Source organism: Trematomus bernacchii, unplaced genomic scaffold (genome assembly GCF_902827165.1).
Source record: "Trematomus bernacchii unplaced genomic scaffold, fTreBer1.1, whole genome shotgun sequence".
NCBI lineage: Eukaryota > Metazoa > Chordata > Actinopteri > Perciformes > Nototheniidae > Trematomus > Trematomus bernacchii.
Window position 1 is genome coordinate 2,812,640 of NW_022987685.1, and position 21,480 is coordinate 2,834,119.

At 39.0% G+C, this 21,480-nt stretch overlaps 2 protein-coding genes across 6 annotated transcripts; both read left to right on the top strand.

Annotated features, from left to right (window-relative positions):
- The first annotated feature begins 234 nt into the window (after positions 1–234).
- On the top strand, positions 235–6,983 carry LOC117487925 (U-box domain-containing protein 34-like). 3 transcript variants are annotated; one of them, XM_034136697.1, is made up of 8 exons: positions 235–398; positions 973–2,902; positions 3,007–3,176; positions 3,250–3,473; positions 3,600–3,723; positions 3,831–3,931; positions 4,616–4,846; positions 6,278–6,983. In XM_034136697.1, the coding sequence occupies exons 2-7, from the start codon at positions 991–993 to the stop codon at positions 4,827–4,829; spliced, it is 2,745 nt and encodes a 914-aa protein (XP_033992588.1). In that variant the 5' UTR covers positions 235–398; positions 973–990; the 3' UTR covers positions 4,830–4,846; positions 6,278–6,983. The 3 variants fall into 3 exon arrangements, with proteins under 3 accessions (XP_033992588.1, XP_033992587.1, XP_033992590.1); XM_034136696.1 differs by having other exon boundaries at positions 4,616–6,983; XM_034136699.1 differs by lacking the exon at positions 4,616–4,846.
- Positions 6,984–8,883: 1,900 nt separating this feature from the next.
- On the top strand, positions 8,884–21,117 carry LOC117487931 (leucine-rich repeat LGI family member 2-like). 3 transcript variants are annotated; one of them, XM_034136717.1, is made up of 8 exons: positions 8,884–8,930; positions 9,051–9,088; positions 12,803–12,975; positions 17,930–18,001; positions 18,342–18,413; positions 18,527–18,696; positions 18,832–18,996; positions 19,502–21,117. In XM_034136717.1, exons 3-8 carry the CDS (start codon positions 12,803–12,805, stop codon positions 20,317–20,319), a joined length of 1,470 nt encoding a protein of 489 aa, XP_033992608.1. In that variant the 5' UTR covers positions 8,884–8,930; positions 9,051–9,088; the 3' UTR covers positions 20,320–21,117. The 3 variants fall into 3 exon arrangements, with proteins under 3 accessions (XP_033992608.1, XP_033992607.1, XP_033992609.1); XM_034136716.1 differs by lacking the exons at positions 8,884–8,930; positions 9,051–9,088 and adding exons at positions 11,550–11,657; positions 11,774–11,891; XM_034136718.1 differs by lacking the exons at positions 8,884–8,930; positions 9,051–9,088 and adding an exon at positions 13,426–13,498 and having other exon boundaries at positions 12,959–12,975.
- Positions 21,118–21,480: the final 363 nt, after the last annotated feature.

A 21,480-nucleotide genomic window follows, 5' to 3' on the forward strand; every position in this document is an offset into this window, starting at 1 on the left:
GCCGATCCTGCTTTGATTCTTAAGATTTAAGTGCTATTTCTTGTGCATTTATTTATTTATATATATTGTAAAAGTTCCTGCTGTGCCCTCTATGATAATGGTAGTATGTAAGTATAGCAAAACAAATGCAAATGCTTTGAGAACCTCTGTATTTTAAATGTGCAAACCCTACTTTAAATAACTTTGGTTTCTATTTCCTGCCTCATACTGTCAGATCTTTCTAAAGAGACAGAGGAAGCGGTAGAGACTGTTGGAAACCCCGCCCATCTCGCCCAGCAAGTCCCTACAGACAGAGAGAGGCAGAGAGGAAGAGTGCAAGAGTCAGATAAGAAAGAAAAAGCACAACATGTTAAGTTTTGATAAAACTCATACTGCTGCAGACACCCCACGTTGACATCGTAAGTTAATTTCTCTTCAATCCTCTAATACTGTTTTAGCTTTAAAATTGTACTTTAGAATAATCAGTGTGGTCTCCTAAGACGAGCACACTCGTGTTGCCTTTCTCCTGTTCATGATCCATTCTTATGGTTATTTGATGTAATTTATAATGAATGTTTATTTAGTAACACTATATATTTCATCCTTGTTCCTATGACCCAAAGCTATAAAAGGATTTCCACAGCAATGGCCATTTAAAGTTGAATTCTGGTTTCCAGCCTGAAGGAGGAAGTTCAAAGTCTAGAATGGTTAGCGAGGCACAAGGTGTGGCACTCACTCCTCTCAGGTGTTATGTAATCTGTATTTGTACAGTGCTGTATGTAGTCATATAGACGGCTTCTGACTGAGTTCCCTCGGGTTAAAGGATCTGTATCTCCCTAAATGTAGTCTTGGTAAACGGAATATCGTTTTGAAAGCATTCTATAATTACATGCTAACATTGTAAAAGTAATAGATTTTGGCTGCTTGTCAACAATTTAAAGTGGCACCAAATATTGGAAAAGTAACATCATAGTTTTCTCTTTTTTGTCACAGGTACCTTGAAACCAAGAAATGAATATCATTACACAGGTACAACTGTTTCATCCCCCAAATGAAACACATCTTATAATAAAGAGTATTATTAACAACAACCTCAAGAAGCTCAAGAAATTAGTAAAGGAAACCAACATTAATGAACTTTACCCATGCAAAGACGTTAATGACTATATAACTCCTCTGATAGCTGCTGTTGGAAATCAAAATGAGGATATTTTTACATTCCTTTTGGAACGGGGTGCTGACCCAAACAAGGCTTCCAGTAACGGCCTTACACCTCTGCATTATGTATCACTATCCAAAGCACCAGCTATTTTCGTTGAGAAACTGCTTGAAGCCAAAGCTCATCCAAATGGATCGAATCCAATGTGTACCCCTCTGCACACTGCTGCCATCCATGACAGGGACGATGTCTTCAGAGTTCTCCTTTCAGCTGGTGCAGTGGTAACATCCTTGCCTGGGGCTCAACATAAATTACACAATGAAAAGATATCTAAGAGGATTCAAGACCTTGCATCGAGGGGAGATAAATTGTGCTCCAAAATCAGATATTTCCTAGATATGGAAATTGCTGTGCAAGAAAAAACACCTGAAGAAGTGTTCAAAACGTTTGACAGTCACATGCTGTTGGAGGATCCTCAGACCCATCTGACAATGATTGAAAGACTTTTTAATGCAACTGGGCAACATGCAGAAAAATACCGCCAGCTAAGTATCAAATGGCTGAAGGACACTGGAAATCTTGACACGTACATTGCAGGTGCCGTCAGTCGCTTTCCAAACATTCCCCACCAGGAGTATGTTAAAATATCAATTGTCACTTTACATGCAGTTTTTTGCACTCTTGAAGATATACCAAATGAGCAAGCTTTGGATATAATTCCCCAACTACTGAACCAGCTTAGCTCAAAAGAGAGTCCTGATATATGGCACAATGTTTTGCTCACACTATATGTGATAACACAGAAGACAAAAGGCACAAATAGATGGGATCAGAACTTTGTTGAGAAGATATGCAAGACAATAACTCCTTTTGTAGAGAACCGATACCACTCTGACATAAGACTTCTCACATACGGCACATTCGCAAACTTACTTTCAGTTAAACATGCAACCAACATCTTTGCATCAGTGGGGATAACTTCAGTGCCTGAGGACATACTGATGTCTGCAGAAATGGATACAAATGAGAAAATGAAAGAAGTGCTTAAGCAACTGAAAGATCATCTCAGCAAGCCAAGCATGGACTCTGAGGACTCTACAGTCTTACCTGAATCCAAAAAGAAGAAGAAAAAGAAGAAGAAAAAGAAAAAGAAAAAGTCAGAAAACCAAGAAGAATCAAATGAGGAAGTTTGCACTGCTTCATCTAATCCAACAGTAGGCCCTGTTGAGGAGACCACTTCAAATGTGAAGCCATTCCATGTCCAAACTACTAAATCAATGCCACGCAGATGGGAACAAAGCAGCGTGAGGTGGAGAGAAAAGTTAGAGAAGCTTGTGAGTACTGATGAAGAAGTGAGCAGAATTGGGAGCATGATATATGTAAATAAAGTAGAATTCTGCATAGCAAAAGGGAGTGACGGTACCCAAGTCTTCTTGGGGCTGAGAGATGATGGCACTGAAGTTGCTATTAAGAAAATGTACAAATGCAACTATCAGGTGCTGAAGCATGAGGAAGGATTTCTACGGCTTCCAGAGCTTGACCATCCATCCATTGTGAGATACATTGACCAATCGGAGGATGACAACTTTGGATATCTTGGTCTTCAACTGTGTGAATATACCTTGGAAGAATACATCAAAACGCATGATGATAGTCACTTGAGAAAGAAACTTGTCTATCAAGTTCTCGAAAGTTTAAGGGTGCTTCACTGTCAAGATCCTCCCATTCTCCACCGGGACCTCAAACCACAGAATGTTCTGATCGGTAAGATAAGTCCACAATATACTAAAATTATGAAACTAACTATAAGAAAGTAGGAAACATGTACGTTTTTTTTCCTGAGTTTGTTGTCTGGATTTTTCCTGCAGATGTGAAGAGGAGGGCACGATTAGCTGATTTTGGCATCAGTAGACGGTTACCCAAAGACCAAACATCTTATCGCACTTCCAGAGCAGGGACAAGATGTTGGATGGCCAAGGAGACTTTATCAGAAGAAGACGACACTAAGATACCATACAAGCCAAACTGTGATATACAGGTCAGTTATTCTGTTACACAAACTTAATTGACATTAACGTTTTGATTGATTAAATGTTTTTTTAATTCTTAAGGTGGCAGGGATGGTGATTTATTATATCCTCTCTGGAGGGCACCATCCTTTCGGTGACAAACCCCATAAATGTGAGAACAACATTGATGAAGGGAACTACACTTTGGAGCATGTTCAAGACGTGTTGGCAAAAGACCTCATTGAGTGGATGATTGATGCAGAACCAAAGAACAGACCTAAAGTGGAAGAATGCTTGAGGCACCCCTTCTTCTGGACCCCTGACAGGTACAACCATTTTAAACATAGCCAATTGGTTATGATTATTCAACTAATATGCTGTTGTTATTTAACTTTTCTATAAATAGTATTAATCTTTTCTAAAATAGTCTAAAAAACATTTTCATTTTTCAGGAGAATAGAATACTTGAGAAAAATGGGAAACAGGAAGGAGGCAGAAAACTGTCGAAATGCTGACAAGGAATTAATTTCTTCACTGGAGAAATGTGATGGATCCTTCAAAGAGTGGAAAGATAAGGTGACTGCAACATAAGTTTTATTCTCTTTTTGAAACCAAAAATGTATCCTTACCACCACTTTTTACAAAGAACACTTATAACTAACTAACATTTGTTTTGATCACAGTTTCCACCAGAGTTGCTGCAGAAGATGGATGGCAAGAAGAAATGCTACCCTGAGAACACGTTGGGATTACTGCGCTGCATACGAAACCTCCAGGAGCACTAGTACGTAAAGTCACACTGAATTAGAAATGATAATTCAAACAAACAAGGATAACATACATTTTGTCTAAAGCCGTTATACCTAAGCTAACGTTAGGATTTCACGAAAATCTAAGCTAGTTAGCTAGTTAAATGATTTAGCTCAACTCAAAATATACTGTAAATATAATCAGTTAGGTATCAAACTAAAAGTGTAAAATAAGATTGCAAGATGTGTTTTCAGTAGGCTAAAGCTAACGTTAGAAAAAAAGGGGCATACGGGAGGCTAGCTTTATAACAATCAGATTATTTTTCAATGATTTAGTTTTAAGCATATTGAATGTAACTCAAAATATACTGTAAATATCATCAGTTGGCTATCAAACTAAAAGTGTAAAAATAAGATTGGAACGTGTGTTATCAGTAGGCTAAAGCTAACGTTAGGAGTTCAAGAAAAAGTAAGCTAGTTAGCTAGCTAAATGTTTTGTTAAATAGTATGGCAAAAAGTATCTTTCACACATTCCCTGCACTTTGCTGGACGAATGTAAACAGCATAATAAAAACCCTTCTAGGCATCTAGCAAATTAACAGAAGTGAAGCATTGTAGATCAACTATGATAGAACAACCAAGAAGCACTGATGTAAACAGAATATGCCTCTTCTCACCTCATAACTTAGAGGTCAAATCTTTCCTTTTTTTGTTTGCAGTGAGGTTGAAGCAGCTCAAGTTGATGTGATGGAGATATATCCTGATCTCTTCGCATGTGTTTACAAGTTTGCCAAGACTCAAGGGTGGAATTCAGAGACCCCGTTGAAGGAAATGTTCCTTAGAGAAGACATCAGCACCAGCTTTACATCCACAAGCCCTGAGGAGCCTCTGTCTGTCCCCGTACAAGAGTCTCAACCCAGCGACTTGAAGTGAAGAAGTACTTGAGTCTTGTAAGCAGTCAGAGAATAAAAGCACAAGCAATTCTGAATACGCCTGTAAGGCTTTGCGTGTGCATTGTACATAGGAACTATTTCCAAAGGCTGACAGTAAGTGTACTGTAGTTCAATTTTAGGGACCTTTTTCCTACATTTAAAAAAAAGAAAATCACTTTTTAAAAACATTATTATGATGAACTATGCTACCTGTATTTGCAACATAATTGTTTCATGGCTTCAGTCTATTTCTTTTACCACTTATTATACACAAGGGATATGATGAATACAAACATCAGGAAATTGAAAAAGTTAAACCACTGAATTAGCTGCATCTCAAATTAATAACTATTTTGATGCATCAATATTACCAGTAAAGTACCTGAGACTGACGAAGTTCCTTATTTTAAAGATTTTACTGTTGACATTTTTCTTTCCACTATAGTTTAAAAAAAATCACATTTACATTTTAGAATATTTTATAATTTTGTATTACCATGGTATTGCTATAATATGTTGGGGGAGCAGAAAGTGAGGGAGTTGATATAATGAACTCTGAACTACACATACATTGACACTGATAGAAGCTCTTTAAGTGTTTCAGTGATGTCAGGGAAACAAACATACATACACTGTTGTACTAATAGAATCATTTAACTTTTTATTTTTCAACTAAAACTTTAAAAGGCTCCTCACTGAAGAAGTGATAGCTCAAATGTATGAACAAAATAAAAATACATCATTTGTTTGTCTACAAATGAAGGAAACTATGTGTTTATGTAAATATGTTCACTCTCGTTGAGAGGCTTTTTCCGTCTGTCATTCTCTTCTTACTAATACTGAATGTTAACTTACAAGCTACAAAATGTGCATACAACATGGACTGCAATGCCACTACCTGTTTGTCACACAAAAACTGAACAGAACTTTGCACTTACTTTAAAAAAAACAAATACAAAAACATTACTGCACCTTGCAACTTAAAATATACATTAAAAAAAGGGTGTTTGCTAAATTATTTTTAAATGATCCTAACAAACTCAGAAGTCTACAAGTGCATGGTATCGATCTCTAGTTCCAAGTGTCCTTTAATACAGCATGATGTGAATTTCAAAAATGATGTTCTCTTTTTGAGTAAAATAGACGATCAAGCAGCGTATGCTTATGGTCGGAGCAAACTTGTGATTGACAGGTTGCTACAACAGTGTTATTTGCTTTTGGTGTGTCCAGTGTTTAATATATTTAAAGAACATAAAATATGCTTAATAAGGACCAAGTGTAACATTACATTGGATGGGATTCCATGTTTCACAATTTGATACCAAAAAATGCTTCAAACTCATCAATAGTTGCCATAGTGACAGAACAGTTTTTGTAAGTGCTCTATAACTGAAGTTTTTTATGGCAACATATCTTTCCTGGTAACATCATGTTTTCTTATTCCCACAGAAACTGTGAAGCAAAGAAGTGAATATCATCCCACAGTTACAAATGGAGCAAGCTTCTGCTAAAATCACCCTACTACTGGGACAGCTTTGTTCACATGAGCAAACTGACTATAAAGGCATTCTGGAAGAATTAGTTATGATAACACGGACAACAAAAGGCACCACAGACTGGGATCCCAACTTTATTGAGGAGGTTTGCAAGACGATTGCTCCTTTTGTGTGTCAAGACTACTCTGATGAGATTCGAGCCTTAATTCATAACTGTTACATGTCTAATATGTGTAATATGTAACGTAAAACGCTTTGAGCACATGGAAAAGTGCTCTAATATTTTTTTTTAATGAATTATCATTATTATTATTTAAGCAAAGTAATTTATGTGGTGTTGAATCTTTTGTCTACAATTGATGTGTGAAAAATAACAGATGGCCCTAGGGACGTGGCTTGGGAACCGGAAGGTCACCAGTTCAAGTCCCTGAAAGACCAAGTGCTACCAAGGTGTCCCTGAGCAAGGCATTGTTCCCCACACTGCTCCCCGGGTGCCGTACATATGGCAGCCCACTGCTCTTAATACTAGTATTGGTGAAATGCAGAATGTAATTGATCATCCCACAGTTGTCACAGAGGTGGGATCAAGGAATCCTTTCTTCTTCTCCTAAACTGTACATGCAAACTTGAGTATCTAAATAAATGAGTTAAAAATCTGATTGTTGTTTTATCATGTTTGTGATTATGTTCTATGGTAATGGTAGGCTATGTATATCAGTCAGGGATTATCTCTCCCCTCTTAATGCTCTTAAACATATTTGTTCTATAATACAAAGTGCTTTGAATATTAAAGGAGGCTCAGTTCATTAATGTCAAAGGATTTAAAAAGCATATTATCTCAATAGTTGTATTTATTTAATAGTTTGTATTCCATCTAGTATTTCATTTAACTGTCTGATTTACTGTTATTCCACCATATGATGCCTTCGTGCTTTTATTGTGAAGGAAACCTTCAATTTACATTGTATTCCTCTAAAAAGAGCGCTTCAGTTTAACTATTTTACAGAAACATTTATTTTATAGTGTCACATATGGAAAAGTGTTGAATTCATATCAGAATTATTGCTCAAAACGCATATTTTTTTGACAATACTTTTATTTTCATCACTGTACCGGAAGTCGTATATTTTTTCCCCACATCTCATTCCGCGCGAATTGACAGCGGAGCCAAATACAGTGACACCGCATCCGGATAAACAAACGGGGGAGTGGCGGCTCGGACTGAGGCGGACAGGCAGCCTGTATCCTGACATTGTTTTGCAAAATATTCCGGATAATAATGCAGTCTTCCAAGAGGAGCGAGAATGACTGGCAGGGGCTGGTGAGCGAGGTGAGTGAGACCGGGAACAGCTGTGCAGAGGCGGACTACTTTTACCGAAGCTCCGGTGTCCATATGGAACAGCTTTACTGTTTGAATAGACCGAGGAGCTGTGCAACATCACAAATAAACCCACTTTTTATTCGTTTTTTGTATGATATGCTGTCTACTGGTTGATTTAAGAGGTGACCATGTTATTTTGTCAGGCCTCCGGGTTGGAAATGCAGTGCCACATGCCCACATCCTTAACGCGACCTGATGCAACACACCTGTAGGGCTGCTGCATCTCTACATTGCTCGAATTAATCTTTAATGCTATTTAGAACTATTCGACTAAAGGGGGATATATTAAATAGACATTTATATTAGGCTAATGTTTAAAATGTTTTAAATATGGTGATAACTACAGTATATTAAAGTTGTGATAAATAAACAGAGATTAAAGTTTACTTAGTTTTTTGCTGCCTTTAATGCACTTCTAAAATACAACACATTGCTGTTGAAGTATTCGTATTAGCACTATCCTATAATAAAGAAAATGTACTTAAGAAAAATGTCTGCTTTGACTTTATTAATGTTAGATAGTTTCATTTTTATTTTAATACTTAGAATTGACAATTTGTCACTATTTTCTGAGGTTTTTCTGACCAAACAAACCATCCATTAAGTGGCAAAAATAACTGCCTCATTTAAATTGCATTAGTTGTATCTGTGAAAGAGTGGTTATCATGGCTGAGCTGCAGACACTACTACAAGCTGCTATTTAATTTGGTTATGAGCTGTACTGATGGATATGAAGCTTCGCTCTGTTCCCTCTGCTGTGTGTTATCTACATGTAAGGCACTTGGCTTCAGTGTGTGTTTTTCCACCTGTAGGGCACTGGTTGGGGTTGGTATTATTTGCACAGTTAAGTGTTTCTAACGAAGCTGGATGATACAGTTGATGTGAAAATGTTATATACAGTTGTACTCTTTGGCCCCTGGAATTAACACGAAAAGTGTCAGTGTCAGCAATTAAAGGGCAAAGCGGCCACAAGAATGCCCCGAAAGCTGTGATCAAACCAATGATCTGGAGAGTCACAGTCCCTAACCTGTGCTCTGTGATGGTGTGTGTGCGGTGTTTGTAGTTCCTGGTGTGTAAGCGGAAGCTGGAGAGTAAGAAGGAGGCTCTGCTCATCCTGTCTAAGGAGCTGGACACCTGTCAGCAGGAGAGGGATCAGTACCAGCTGATGGCCAACCAGCTGAGGGAGCGCCACCAGGGACTGAAGAAGAAGTACAGGGAGCTCATCGTGAGTGCTCATGTTGATCTGTCCTCAGTATTTTCTCTACACACACGTCATTTTCCCCTGTCCCCGTGCACTCTCCATGTGGACTTCCAGTTTAAATACTAAACTCTTTTCATATTTTAGGACGGTGACCCCTCTTGCCACCAGAAAAATGCAATCAAGTAAGTTGTGGTTAAAATCAAGGACTCCATGTATGCCACTGATGCCAAAAGTATTTCTTACTAAAGCATATCTTATATATCTGCTATATGAGTACTGTATTTTTGTTAAAGTTTTGCTAAGATTGTACATTTTCAGTGTCAAAATAATATCCACTGACTTTATATGTTCTAATGCTGTGTTCACACCGGACGCGATGCGACGTTTGGGGGCGGCGCGATTACATGTAAAGTCAATGCAGAGACGTGGACAGACGCGAATTCGCTCCGACGGCGCGCATGAAGCGGTGGACGCAGCGCGAATCACACGATTGAGGCGATTGAACGGTGCCGCGTTAAACGCGAGAGTTCAATTTTTTCAACTCGAGCGTCAAATTCACGTGACGCGTTCTCGCGGAAGCCAATCAGCGGTGAGGATCTCAGCCGCCGTCACTGACGTTCAACCACACAACATCAGCCGTTAGCTGTTAGCAGTTAGCACACAGAGCTCACAGCTCCTCATATCCGTTCAGAAACTGGACAAAAGTTAAACAAGTACAAACCACAGACTGTCTGTGTCATGGTGAATACAGTCGCTGCTTATTTATGTCTGTAGGCCGTTGTTATGAGTGTGGAATGAGCATATACAACGTTAGCTTAGCCTGGTCGACCCGATCTTCATTCAGAAAACAAGCATTTTAAAAGGTGTTTTGCCTGCCGTCTTGTCTGCAGACTTGTCAAAGCATTAATTCATGGTTGTTACTAACCGGTATCAGTATGTTGTTACTTCGGCATCATTTAGAAACGTGTATTACAATTTAATCACGGTAAAATATGTTCATTTGTTGTAGTTGTAGCTCCCGAGCCAGCGCGTCTTGTTTGAATGATGCGAGTAAACACAGCTGGCAGCCGCGGTGAACCTCCAGCGTTTAGAGCGATGCGATAGGAGCGATTAGAGCGAAGCGAATAGTCGCATCGCGTCCGGTGTGAACGCAGCATTAGTTCTCTTTTATGATTCAGTCTCTCAAAGGTTTCAAACATAGGAAAATGTTTGGGAAAAATAATACAATAAATAATACTTTTTTAATAATCTAGATTTATTTTATGAATGTTATTATAATACTTATTTTAATATGTATATATATTTAAAATATACAGTAAAGAAATAAATATTCTACTTGTGGTTGACACTGGAAATGTGATTATTAAGAGTTATATTGTCTTATTTTGTTTGTTTTCTTAATCTTCACTTGTTTACAGAATTTACTTTCTAGATGTGATGTGGCCAATATCTAGACATCTTGTTTAACAGTTATTTATTATTGTATAATCAGAGTTTAGTCAGCTACAAGTGTAATATAGGTTAGAAATCAGCCGCAAAATAAGTGTTAAAGGAGAGGTGTCATGGCCATTTCCACTGATCATAATTCCATTGTTGAGGTATACTAAAATAGATTTATACTGTGCATTTTTCCAAACTCACATTGGTTTCTCATACAGCATCTCTGTAAACTACATGTATTCACTGAATTTCACTCTCTGCCTTTAACGGCTCGTTGTAGCTCCAATAGCTCCAGCCCCCACCCTCCCTGTGAGCACAGTGTGCTCTGATTGGTCGGGACGTTGTGAATCGCGCAGAGCTCCGTGGAGGTGTTGTTTCCTTGTTTAGCATACATAGCGAAACACAGCCAAACTCATCCTGAGCACACACAAACTCACAGCCGAAGTAAAAACAATAAGTGTGGCTTGATATTGAGTAAGAAAAAGGTTGATAAACGCTGTGAAAATGGGTCTGCAGAGAGAAATTCGCCGCGATCCCAACTGTCTGTTATCAGCCTGCAGCCAGGGAGGAGAAATCAGCAGAGAGTGTGTGTGTGTGTGTGGAAGTCCGTGGATTGGTCAATTTGGACCAATCAGCGGGGGCTTAACGTAACGGCTCCGCGGACGTGATGTAACGTAACGGCTCCACGGATTGGTCCATTTCGTTCCGGGTACCGCATGACCGTATAGCTCTGGGTGTGGCTACTGGGTGTTCACACGTCACAATGTCCAGGAAGAACATGAGAAATCTCCAACGAGGCGTTTTGGGGAGGTCTTTTCTGTGTTAGAGTTTTACTCCCTACAGGGTGTACTTTGAGGGTTTTTGACTCTGCAGACCATTTACATGCATAAAAACCTTCATAACACACAAGGGGACGGGTAATAACCGGAAAAGCAAGACACCTCTTCTTTTAATATAATTCTAAATGAAGTATAGAATAGTTAATACAATGTAATACAAAATGAACACGATTACCATTTTAAATATATTTTTCAATGAGAATAATGATCAAACCCTCTCATATCATGAATTATATTGTTATTGCAATATCAGCCAAATAATCGCAATTAGTAATATTTCCAAATCATGCAGCCCTAATCTCCATGACGATCCACGTGGCCAATCACCAGCTGTTTTCACGATTCTCCTCCACCTTCTCCTCAGGTGAACCTGGCTCAGCTGCTGAGAGACTCCAGGGAACGAGACAAAAAGCTGACGGAGGAGGTGAAGGAGCTGGCGCAGAGGCTGACGGAGGCCCAGGGGGACAACAAGGTGAGGTGACCTGCAGTACATGTGACCCCCCCCCCCCCCCGCCCAAACACAGACACATCCAGTGCATGAGTAGATGTGTTTGAGGGAAGCAGTGAATTTAACTTGTTTTTCCACAGCTGCTAAGGCTGACCATAACTCGACAGAGGCTCGGCGATGAGGAGGTGGGGCCGCGGCATTTCCCCCCCCCATGAACGTGAGGACCTTGTTCCCCAGCTGGAGAGAGCAGGGCTCCAGGTTGATGAATGTTCTTACTTTCTACACAAAAAATCGACATACTGAACCCAGAAAAGCTTCTTATTTTAGATGGTCTCGCATCAAGACTCTAGTAATAAATATTACTTTAATAATGGAGTTTTCTAGGAATATTCACCCCTATCAAGTAGTGGCGGTTCTAAACCAAGTTTAAAGACAGTATAAAGTAATTGTGTAAAATAAACATAAAATACAGTAATTGGTATTTGTTTTTGAAAAGGTATTTGTTTTAGTACATTTAAGTTACAGTCCTTTGTTTCAGTAGTTTTTTATTTATTTAGAGTATTTGTTTTAGTAACTTTAAGTGACAATTGAATTAAAACACATAAACAGTATTTGCTTTTATAGAAGGTAATGAACAGTTTAATCTCCACTGGACATCCAGGTCTCTGATTTGATTTAGTTCCAATAAATCTTGATATTGTTACCTTTTCTTTGGAGGGGGGCCACAGGGGGGTCCCTGGTCAGTGTTACGGGGGCACTGGCCCCTGTTGGCCCCCCTTAGAACTGCCCCTGCTATCAAGGCTCCGTCCGTAATCGTTTGAATTTTTTTTTGCCAACAATTAACATAATAAGCTGTTGTACATGCCTGACTCTCACCCCATTACTACCATCACTCCCTTACGATACATCCACACAGTGTAGTAGTAGGAGGCTTATCATTTGGTGGTGTTGAATTGGATTTCATTAGGTTGATGAAAATATTCTGTTCCCTCCTTAAAACCTGCTTTTGAGGTGTTCTTAAAAGCAATTCACCTGTATGTGCTCCTGTAGAGCCTCTCACTCAGCTGAATACAGTATCCAAGGTTTTACAGGTGGGAGCTCCTACACTGCGAACAACTTCCTATGCCCGCTCAGCAAACTCTAACGTCTTTCTGGTTGTCTTTTTCTAGATGGAGGAGATGGAGCACAACATGAAGGCTCTGACCGACGAGCTGCAGGACGTGAAGGTGGAGCGCGGCGTGTTCAGGGAGAAGACCTACCGCCTCAACGTGGAGCTCAACCACGTCCTGGGCAACCGTGAGGCACGCATCATTGATGTGGATGCCCTCTGCATGGAGAACAGGTGAGTGGGACAAAAGATCTTTGGGAACTACTTTCCCATATCTCCAGTTCTAGAGAGGCCATGTGTTTTCTACAAGCTGCAGATTCCCAGACACTTGCTTTCACTCTAAGTAACTGCTTCCTGTGTAGACATGTCTCCATATTTACCCTCTTTCTTTTGCTTTACTGGGTGTAAACACATCAGAATTATTCTGTTTTGGAAATAAAGAGAAGAATATCTCTTTATAAAGAGAACACAATATATTGTAAAAGCTGAAAAGTGAAGTTAAAGATATAACCACATCTTTAAACGTGTTTTTTTTTATTATTTCAAATGTTTCAGAGACATTTGTAATTTTAATTAAGCTAACGGTGAGTTTCCTCTGGTCTATTGTGAGAGAATTGTCATATATTGACTTTTTATTCAGTTTTTAGCCACATTTTCATCACAAATTATTCGTTGCTGATGCAGGTATTTACAGGAGCGGTTGAGCCAACTGCAAGAGGAGGTGAACCTGCTGAAATCCAACATCATGAAGTACAAGGTACAGATGGAGGGCCTCTGACTCTGACGATTCATTTGACTTCACGAGAATGTGTATTCTTAAACGGTGGCACTGCAAGCTTTATTCCTCCTTTCCCCCCCTCCAACAGACAGCTCTTGAGAGGAGGAAGAACTCCAGCCCTCTAGTGGTTTCATTTGTTCTTAAGAATAATCTTCACTTATTTGCCCACAACCCATTTTTGTAGACATATTTTCAGCAAATATCATATATTTTGTTTAAAACTGTACATATTTAAAAGCTACACGCCTACCAGCTGAGAGCTTAGGACTCTTTACTAAAGGACAGAGGTTAGACATCTGAATACAAAAGCAGGTATGGCTATAAAGTTAAACTGTAAAAGCCACTCAAGGCTTATTTAAGTGAATACAATATGAGACGGCCTAGAGATGTTGAGTTAGTTATGTTGGACATGATTGGACTTTATGGACCCCCCTTTTTTGGGTCTAGTTTGAGGTCCAATGAGGGGCCCTCTTTGAGGAGGAGGACTTTCCCCACGCACCGTGATGGAAGATTCCCACATATTTGGAAGCCCTTTTTATTTGTGGTTTGTGTTTTGTTCATAATGTACATGTTTACATATTGCAGAGTGGTTTTGGGAGCACATATTGAGGAAGCAGTAAAACGTAAGGATGTCTAACAGTACCAATATAGTGTCGCTGAATGTAAATGGTCTAAGCACACCAAAGAAAAGAGAGAGGGTTATAAGAAAATTGAAAAAGGAAGATGTACAAATCATATTCCTTGAGGAGACCCATTTATCCAAATTAGAACATGAGAAACTGAGAAGGTATGGTTTCATAAATGTATACTATAGTTCATATAAGGAGGGGAGGAGAAGAGGAGTTGCAATATTAATATCCAATCAAACCCAATTTGAATATGAAATCAAAGACAAAGAAGGAAGGTATATCATAGTTAAAGGAAGATTAGAAAATGAACCAATAACACTGATAAATATATATGCACCACCAGAAAGCCATAAAAACTTTTTCTCTGTTCGATGTAATTGCTGTAGAAACAAAGGGAATCTTAATTTGCGGTGGAGATTTGAATGTTGTTATGAACCATAGTAAGGATACAACTAGTCACAAAAGATCCAAACAGCAATTATCAAAATTCGTAAATATATCACTCAAAGAAATCGGGATGATAGATGTATGGAGAACCCTACATCCTTTGGAAAAAGACTTTACACATTTCTCGGCCGCCCATAAGGTCCACTCAAGGATAGACTATTTTCTCATTAATGTAAATGATATTCACAGGGTAAAGGAATGTAGGATAGGAGGGGCAGATGTGTCGGACCACAATCCAGTCTTCTTAAAAATATGTTTAAATAACAGGACATGACACACTGTCTGGAGACTCAACGCTGGAGTATTACATAGTGAACAAAGAGAGGAGAGAATAAAAGCAGAAATTAAAAACTACATAGAGGAGAATGACAATGGAACAGTAGACCCTACACTCCTATGGGATGCCATGAAAGCGGTCATCAGAGGGAAATTGATAGCTGAAACTGCAAATGCAAAAAATATTAAATTAGAGGCATATAGAAAATATTCAAAAAGGTTAAGAGAATTGGAAAGGGAATTTCAGAATACAAAAGAAACAGACTAAGAAATCAAACATTTGAGAACAAAGATAAATGATTTACTACTTGATGAAATTGAAAAGAGGAACATGTTTGTGAAACAAAACTATTATGAAACTGGACCCAGAGCCACTAAACTATTAGCAAAACGTTTACGAAAACAAGTAATTAACACTATTAATAAAATTAGGGAACCAGATACAAACGTGCTGACGTATACACCGGAGAATATAGAAAGAATCTTTCAGGATTACTACAGGCAATTATATACACAACCGACATCTGCAGATAAAGAGGAAATTAGGGCTTTTTTCAAACTCACTAGACTTACCGTCAATTGGCAACATACAAAACGATGTTCTTACAGCGGACATCACAATAGAGGAGGTGAATAGCGCAATAAGTGCATTAAAAAATAATAAATCTCCAGGTAGTGATGGATACCCTGCGGAGTGGTACAAGATGTTTAGAGAAGAGCTGGCACCGCTTCTACTATCCTCTTTTAATTGGACAATCCATAATAACAAGATGCCACCATCATGGACTGAGGCAATCATTTCAGTCATACCTAAACCAGGGAGGGATAAAGAACACTGTGGAAACTATAGACCCATCTCAATATTGAACGTGGACTATAAAATATACACAAAAATTATTTCTAAGCGACTGAACACTTTTATATCAGAAATTATAGAAGAAGACCAGACAGGATTCCTAAGCCAACGTCAAACACAAGATAATATTAGAAGGACTCTACATATAGTGGACCATGCACAACATACTAAACAAAGTACTATACTAGTAAACATTGATGCAGAAAAAGCATTTGACCGGGTAAATTGGGAATTTTTGTATCAAGTATTGGAACGATTTGGATTTAATAAGAATAATGCATAAGAACATTATATCAAAAACCAACGGCTAGAATCAAAATGAATGGAAGCTTGACAGACAAAATTGACCAACTACTACACCATCAACAATGATTGGGGACACATTTAATCTTAATTGGAATTTTAAGCAAATAAAGTATTTGGGTGTCATCATTACTAGGGGATTCAATAAAATATACAAAGCAAACTACAATAAGATAAATCAAGAGATACAAAAAGATATCGAGAGATGGTCTACTCTACCACTAGACTTTACCTCAAGAATTGAGACGGTGAAAATGAATCTTCTGCCACGACTTCTCAACCTGTTCCAATCCCTGCCAGTGGAGGTTCCCCAAACTCAATTTGCAACATGGGACAGGCAAATATCAAGGTTTATTTGGGGGGGGGGGGGGGCAAAAAACCCAGAGTAAAGTATGAAACTCTCCAGTTACCTAAAAACAAAGCGGGCATGGACCTTCCAAAACTAAAGGAATACTATAATGCTGCCCAATTAAGATATGTTGTATGCTGGTGCAAACCAGATTACACATCAAAGTGGAAGGAAATAGAAAAGAAATGTGTTGAATATCCGATCCAGAATATTATTGGCGATAAAGAAATATACAAGATAATACAGAACCAACTAGATTTAATTACATCCTTCACTCTGAAATTATGGTTTCAAATAGTTAAAAAGCACGGGATAGGGAAAGATATACATTTACTAAAATGGGTAGCATTTGATAGTAGTTTTAAACCGGCTGGATACGATAAGGGATTCAAACTATGGGTAACCAAGGGGATTACAGCATGGTGCACTTTAGAGAAGGATGGGGAGCTGGAGAGTTTCCAGAATTTGAAGGATAAATATGATCTGGATAAACATGACTTCTACAGGTGCTTACAAATAAGGGACTACTAAAAAAAGCTAATTAAAAGAAGTGAATGGTGTGATTCAAATCATAACTAATTCATACAAAGAAACCAAAATTAGAATCATAACTGCTCTATACAAAGTATTGTCCTGAAATAAACATTCAACTAAATATATAAAAGAGAAATGGGAAACAGAATTGAACACAACCATTTCAGATGATGATTGGCAAAACATGTGGAAGATACATCAATCATCCACCAATTCACGGATATGGAGGGGATACTCATGGAAACATTTGATCAGATTTTTTATCACACCTAAGATTCAGAGTAAATACTTAAATACAAATCCTCTGTGCTGGAGAGAATGTGGAGAATCAGAGGCCAACCATGCACACATATTTTGGAAATGCTTAAGTTCTGGGAATCGATACACAAGGTTTTGCAAAAGATACTGAGTTATGATGTTCCTATGGACTACATGGTACTCTATCTGGGCAATTTTACAGAGGAAAATGTTCACTATAGATATCTTGTAAAAATACTGTTGATAGCTGGCAAGAAAGCCATAACTAGGAAATGGTGCAGGGTGGAGCCTCCTACTATGGAACAGTGGATGGGGATCGTGGAGGAGATTCATATAATGGAAAAAATGACATATCGACTGAGACGGCAAGAAACACAATATGAAGAGAAATGGGAGAAATTGTCAAAGTTTAAGATTCAAACCAGCGACAAGGAATACTGACTGATTGAATAAGAGGAACTGTTCTGACAAATGGTCAAATGAGAATGTGACTCCCGACTGCATTTTTATTTATTTTTTATTTTATATTATCTCTGTATTTGTATCTATAGCTGTATTGCATTGTTTATTTTGTTTGGGTTGTTATGTACGTGCACAGCTGTTGTTGTAATGTTTTTATATAATAAATGTCAAAAAAAAAACTGTACACATTTTACCAGAACCAGTGTCATATTTCATACATCCATTCACAGAGACATGTGCTGAGTGTGTTACCATACCATAAGCTTATTACTAACATGTGTTGTTGTTGTCCTCAGGTTCATTGAGAGTAATAAGATGGAGACTGCATCCAAATATTCCTTCAGAGGACTCAGGGACTTGACACACTTGTATGTTCTAACCTTTACAATCATTCCCATACATTGTTAAGACATCTCATCTGTAATATTTATTCGCTAAAGTCATTTTTTAATATGAAGCCATTGTGAACCATTGTAGGTGATGCTTAATAATTCACATTTTATTCAGAATAAGGGTAACAGCGTTGAACATTAATATTGAGTATATATCAAGAATATTAGTTTTTTCTTCAGTGTTTCCAGTCATTAAAGTGTTACTTGTACCTTAAGTCTATAAATATGATGCATGTTTTTCCATTTTCTGTCATTGGAGTTATGATTTTCTTAATATGTGCCATTTTCTGTATTGATCAATGCCTGTATTTTCCAGGTCTTTGGCAAACAACAACATTAAAGCATTACCTCGGGACGTTTTCAACGACTTGGACTCACTGATAGAGCTGTGAGTTTCATAATCCGTATCAAAAATGAATCCCGGGTCCCATGCATTTCTTCTAATGTATGTTTTAGCTACTTTGTTCATCTGCAATGAAACTGAGGACCTCTCTTCTGCAGGGACCTGCGAGGCAATGCTTTCGAGTGTGACTGCCGAGCGAAGTGGCTGATGACGTGGCTGAAGAACACCAACGCCACGGTTTCGGATGTCGTGTGTGCTGGACCAGAGGACATGAAGGACAAGCGCCTCAATGATATGACCAGCCTGCACAACGAGTGCGTCTCAACAGGTGAGAAACACCTGAGCCAGATGGCCTTGTCTCTGTTCTAAGTGGCATCAGGCCACTCGACCAGGTCATCCCAACAAGTGTAAAGAGGAGGCAAAAGTGTGGGGTTTCTAAATTCAGAATGTGCCTTTTCTGCAGATTTCGTCCTCCATCAGTCCCTGGCATCTGAGTCTCTGTCTGTGGACACATTCAGCTATAAGAACGACGTCTATGTGACGATAGCTGCTCCCAGCGCAGAGAGCTGTATGGTTTTCCAGTGGGACCACATAGAAATGAACTTCAGGACGTATGATAACATCACAGGTACGGCAAATGTTTTAACTGTGGATGCTGTTGTTACATTTTGAGAGTTTGGGCCATTTTGCTTCATAAAATGTCGGCCATTTTGTCTTCTTTCTGAATTTTGAGAAGGAAAAATACACATTTAAGAGTTTTTCTTACTGCGTTTTTGTGTTTGTAGATTCAGTAGCATTCCCATTGTTTACAGTTTTTACTGATCTATGGAATGATGCAAATAAATATCCTAAAATCCCTCTGTACAAACCTTTAACTCTGATAGGTTTGAATTTACAAATAGAGAATTTTCCACCTGGCATTATACTGTATTCAAGTTTCTGTACTAGTAATGTATTCAAATTAAATTAGCACATATTTGATACAAAATAATGGCTAATTTGCATATTTAAACGCAGCATTTCAGAAAACCTGTCCAGCCAGTAGTGAGCTGGGGAAGTTTGAAAGTGTTTTTCAATAACAACCTTTTACAATTTGGTATTGGCCCATTTATTTTTATTTCTCCGCCTTTCAGGTCAGTCCATTGTGGGGTGCAAGTCAGTGGTCATCCAGGACCAGGTGTTTGTCATCGTGGCTCAGCTGTTTGGTGGCTCCCACATCTACAAGTTTGATGAGGACCAAAGCAGCTTCAGCAGGTTTCAGGACATCGAGGTGTCCAAGATCTCCAAGCCCAATGACATTGAGGCGTTCCAGGTGGGCTCTGACTGGTTCTTTGTGATTGCTGACAGTTCAAAAGCAGGCCTGTCCACCCTCTACAAGTGGAACGATAAGGGCTTTTATTCCTACCAGTCGCTGCACGAGTGGTACCGCGACACAGACGCAGAGTTCCTGGACTTGGATGGGAAGGCGCACCTTATCTTGGCGAGCCGCTCGCAGGTGCCTGTGATCTACCAGTGGAGCCGGAGCAACCAGAAGTTTGTCCTGCAGGGAGAGATCCCTCACATGGAGGACGTTGTAGCTGTGAAGCACTTCCGGATCAAGGAGGAACTCTACCTGGCTATGACGCGCTATATTGGTGACTCCAAAATCCTTCGTTGGGGTACCAAACAGTTTACAGAGATCCAGGCCTTGCCCTCACGAGGCTCCATGATTCTCCAGCCTTTTTTTTTCAAAGAGCGTTACTACATGGCTCTGGGAAGCGATTACACCTTCTCGCAGATCTACAAGTGGGATGATGAGAACAAACTATTTGACCGCTTCAAGGACGTGTACATCCAGGCACCGCGCTCCTTCACTGTGGTTTCCACCGACCGCAGGGACTTCATCTTCACCTCCAGCTTCAAGGGAAACACGCAGATCTTTGAACACATCATGATTGACTTGAGCTTGTGAGGGGCCTTGTCATGGCCCCCGAAAGATTGGTGGAGGGGGGAAAAAAGGACTAAAACACACTTTTTCAATTTCAATCCCTTCATTCGTTTCCGTCCCAAGTAAAAGCTGGGTAAAGATGTGTTTAGAATTCTTATAGTTTTCAAGCTTGATGGCCTTGTCCAAATATCTGTTTCCATGGTCTTTCAGACTTCAGAGACTGAGAGCGGGAGTCAAGAGGGTGGACAAGCGTAAAAGGAGGCTGGTATTCTCCTAAAAATCCAGCTCACATTCCTGAAGGTGGAATACTTTCATATCATTTGGATCTATTTTCAGTTTAATATCCCCTATCCTAATGGTTTTATACCCTAACTAATATACAACAAGACCTAAGAGAAGTATCATATTATTTTCTTATGTTCTCATTAAGGGCATGTAACAGGTGTGGTTGCTCCTCGTGTGCCACTTACCTCATGCCCTCATGTGGTGATTGTTGCCTTATCAGCTCTGGGGTTCTGTGTCCTGATTGGCCCACAGTGCCTCCCTCTGGCCGTGATGAAGTATCACACCCCTTTGCTTTTTCCAAACAGGGAATGTCTTGAAAGCACAAACCTTTAATTATCCTAGGTGAGACCCCAGCCCTTAGAGTGTAGTTGTTACGAGACGAATGTTACTGTAGGTGCTATAGATTATATCGCTTACAGTAAATAAGGTACCAGTGGTTTGTGAGGTGGAGAAATATTCAGGACTGGATATAGCTAATGCCTTTTTAGACTAACATGTGAATGGAATCAACTTTTAGACCAGACGAACTATAGTAGAAACTGATAGAAGTGTTTCAGGGAACAAACCTACATACAAATTAAAAAAGCAACCCGAGTTGTTGTACTACTGACATCATTTAACTTTTTCTTTTTCAACTAAAACTTTAAAAAGCTCCTCACTGAAGAAGTGATAACTCACATTTATGAACAAAATAAAAAGACATAATTTGTTTGTCTACAAATGAAGGAAACAATGTGTTAATGTAAATATGTTCACTCTAGTTGAGAGGCTTTTTCCGTCTGTCATTCTCTTCTTACTAATACTGAATGTTAATTTACAAGCTACAAAATGTACATACAACATGGACTGCAATGCCACTACCTGTTTGTCACACAAAAACTGAACAGAACTTTGCACTTA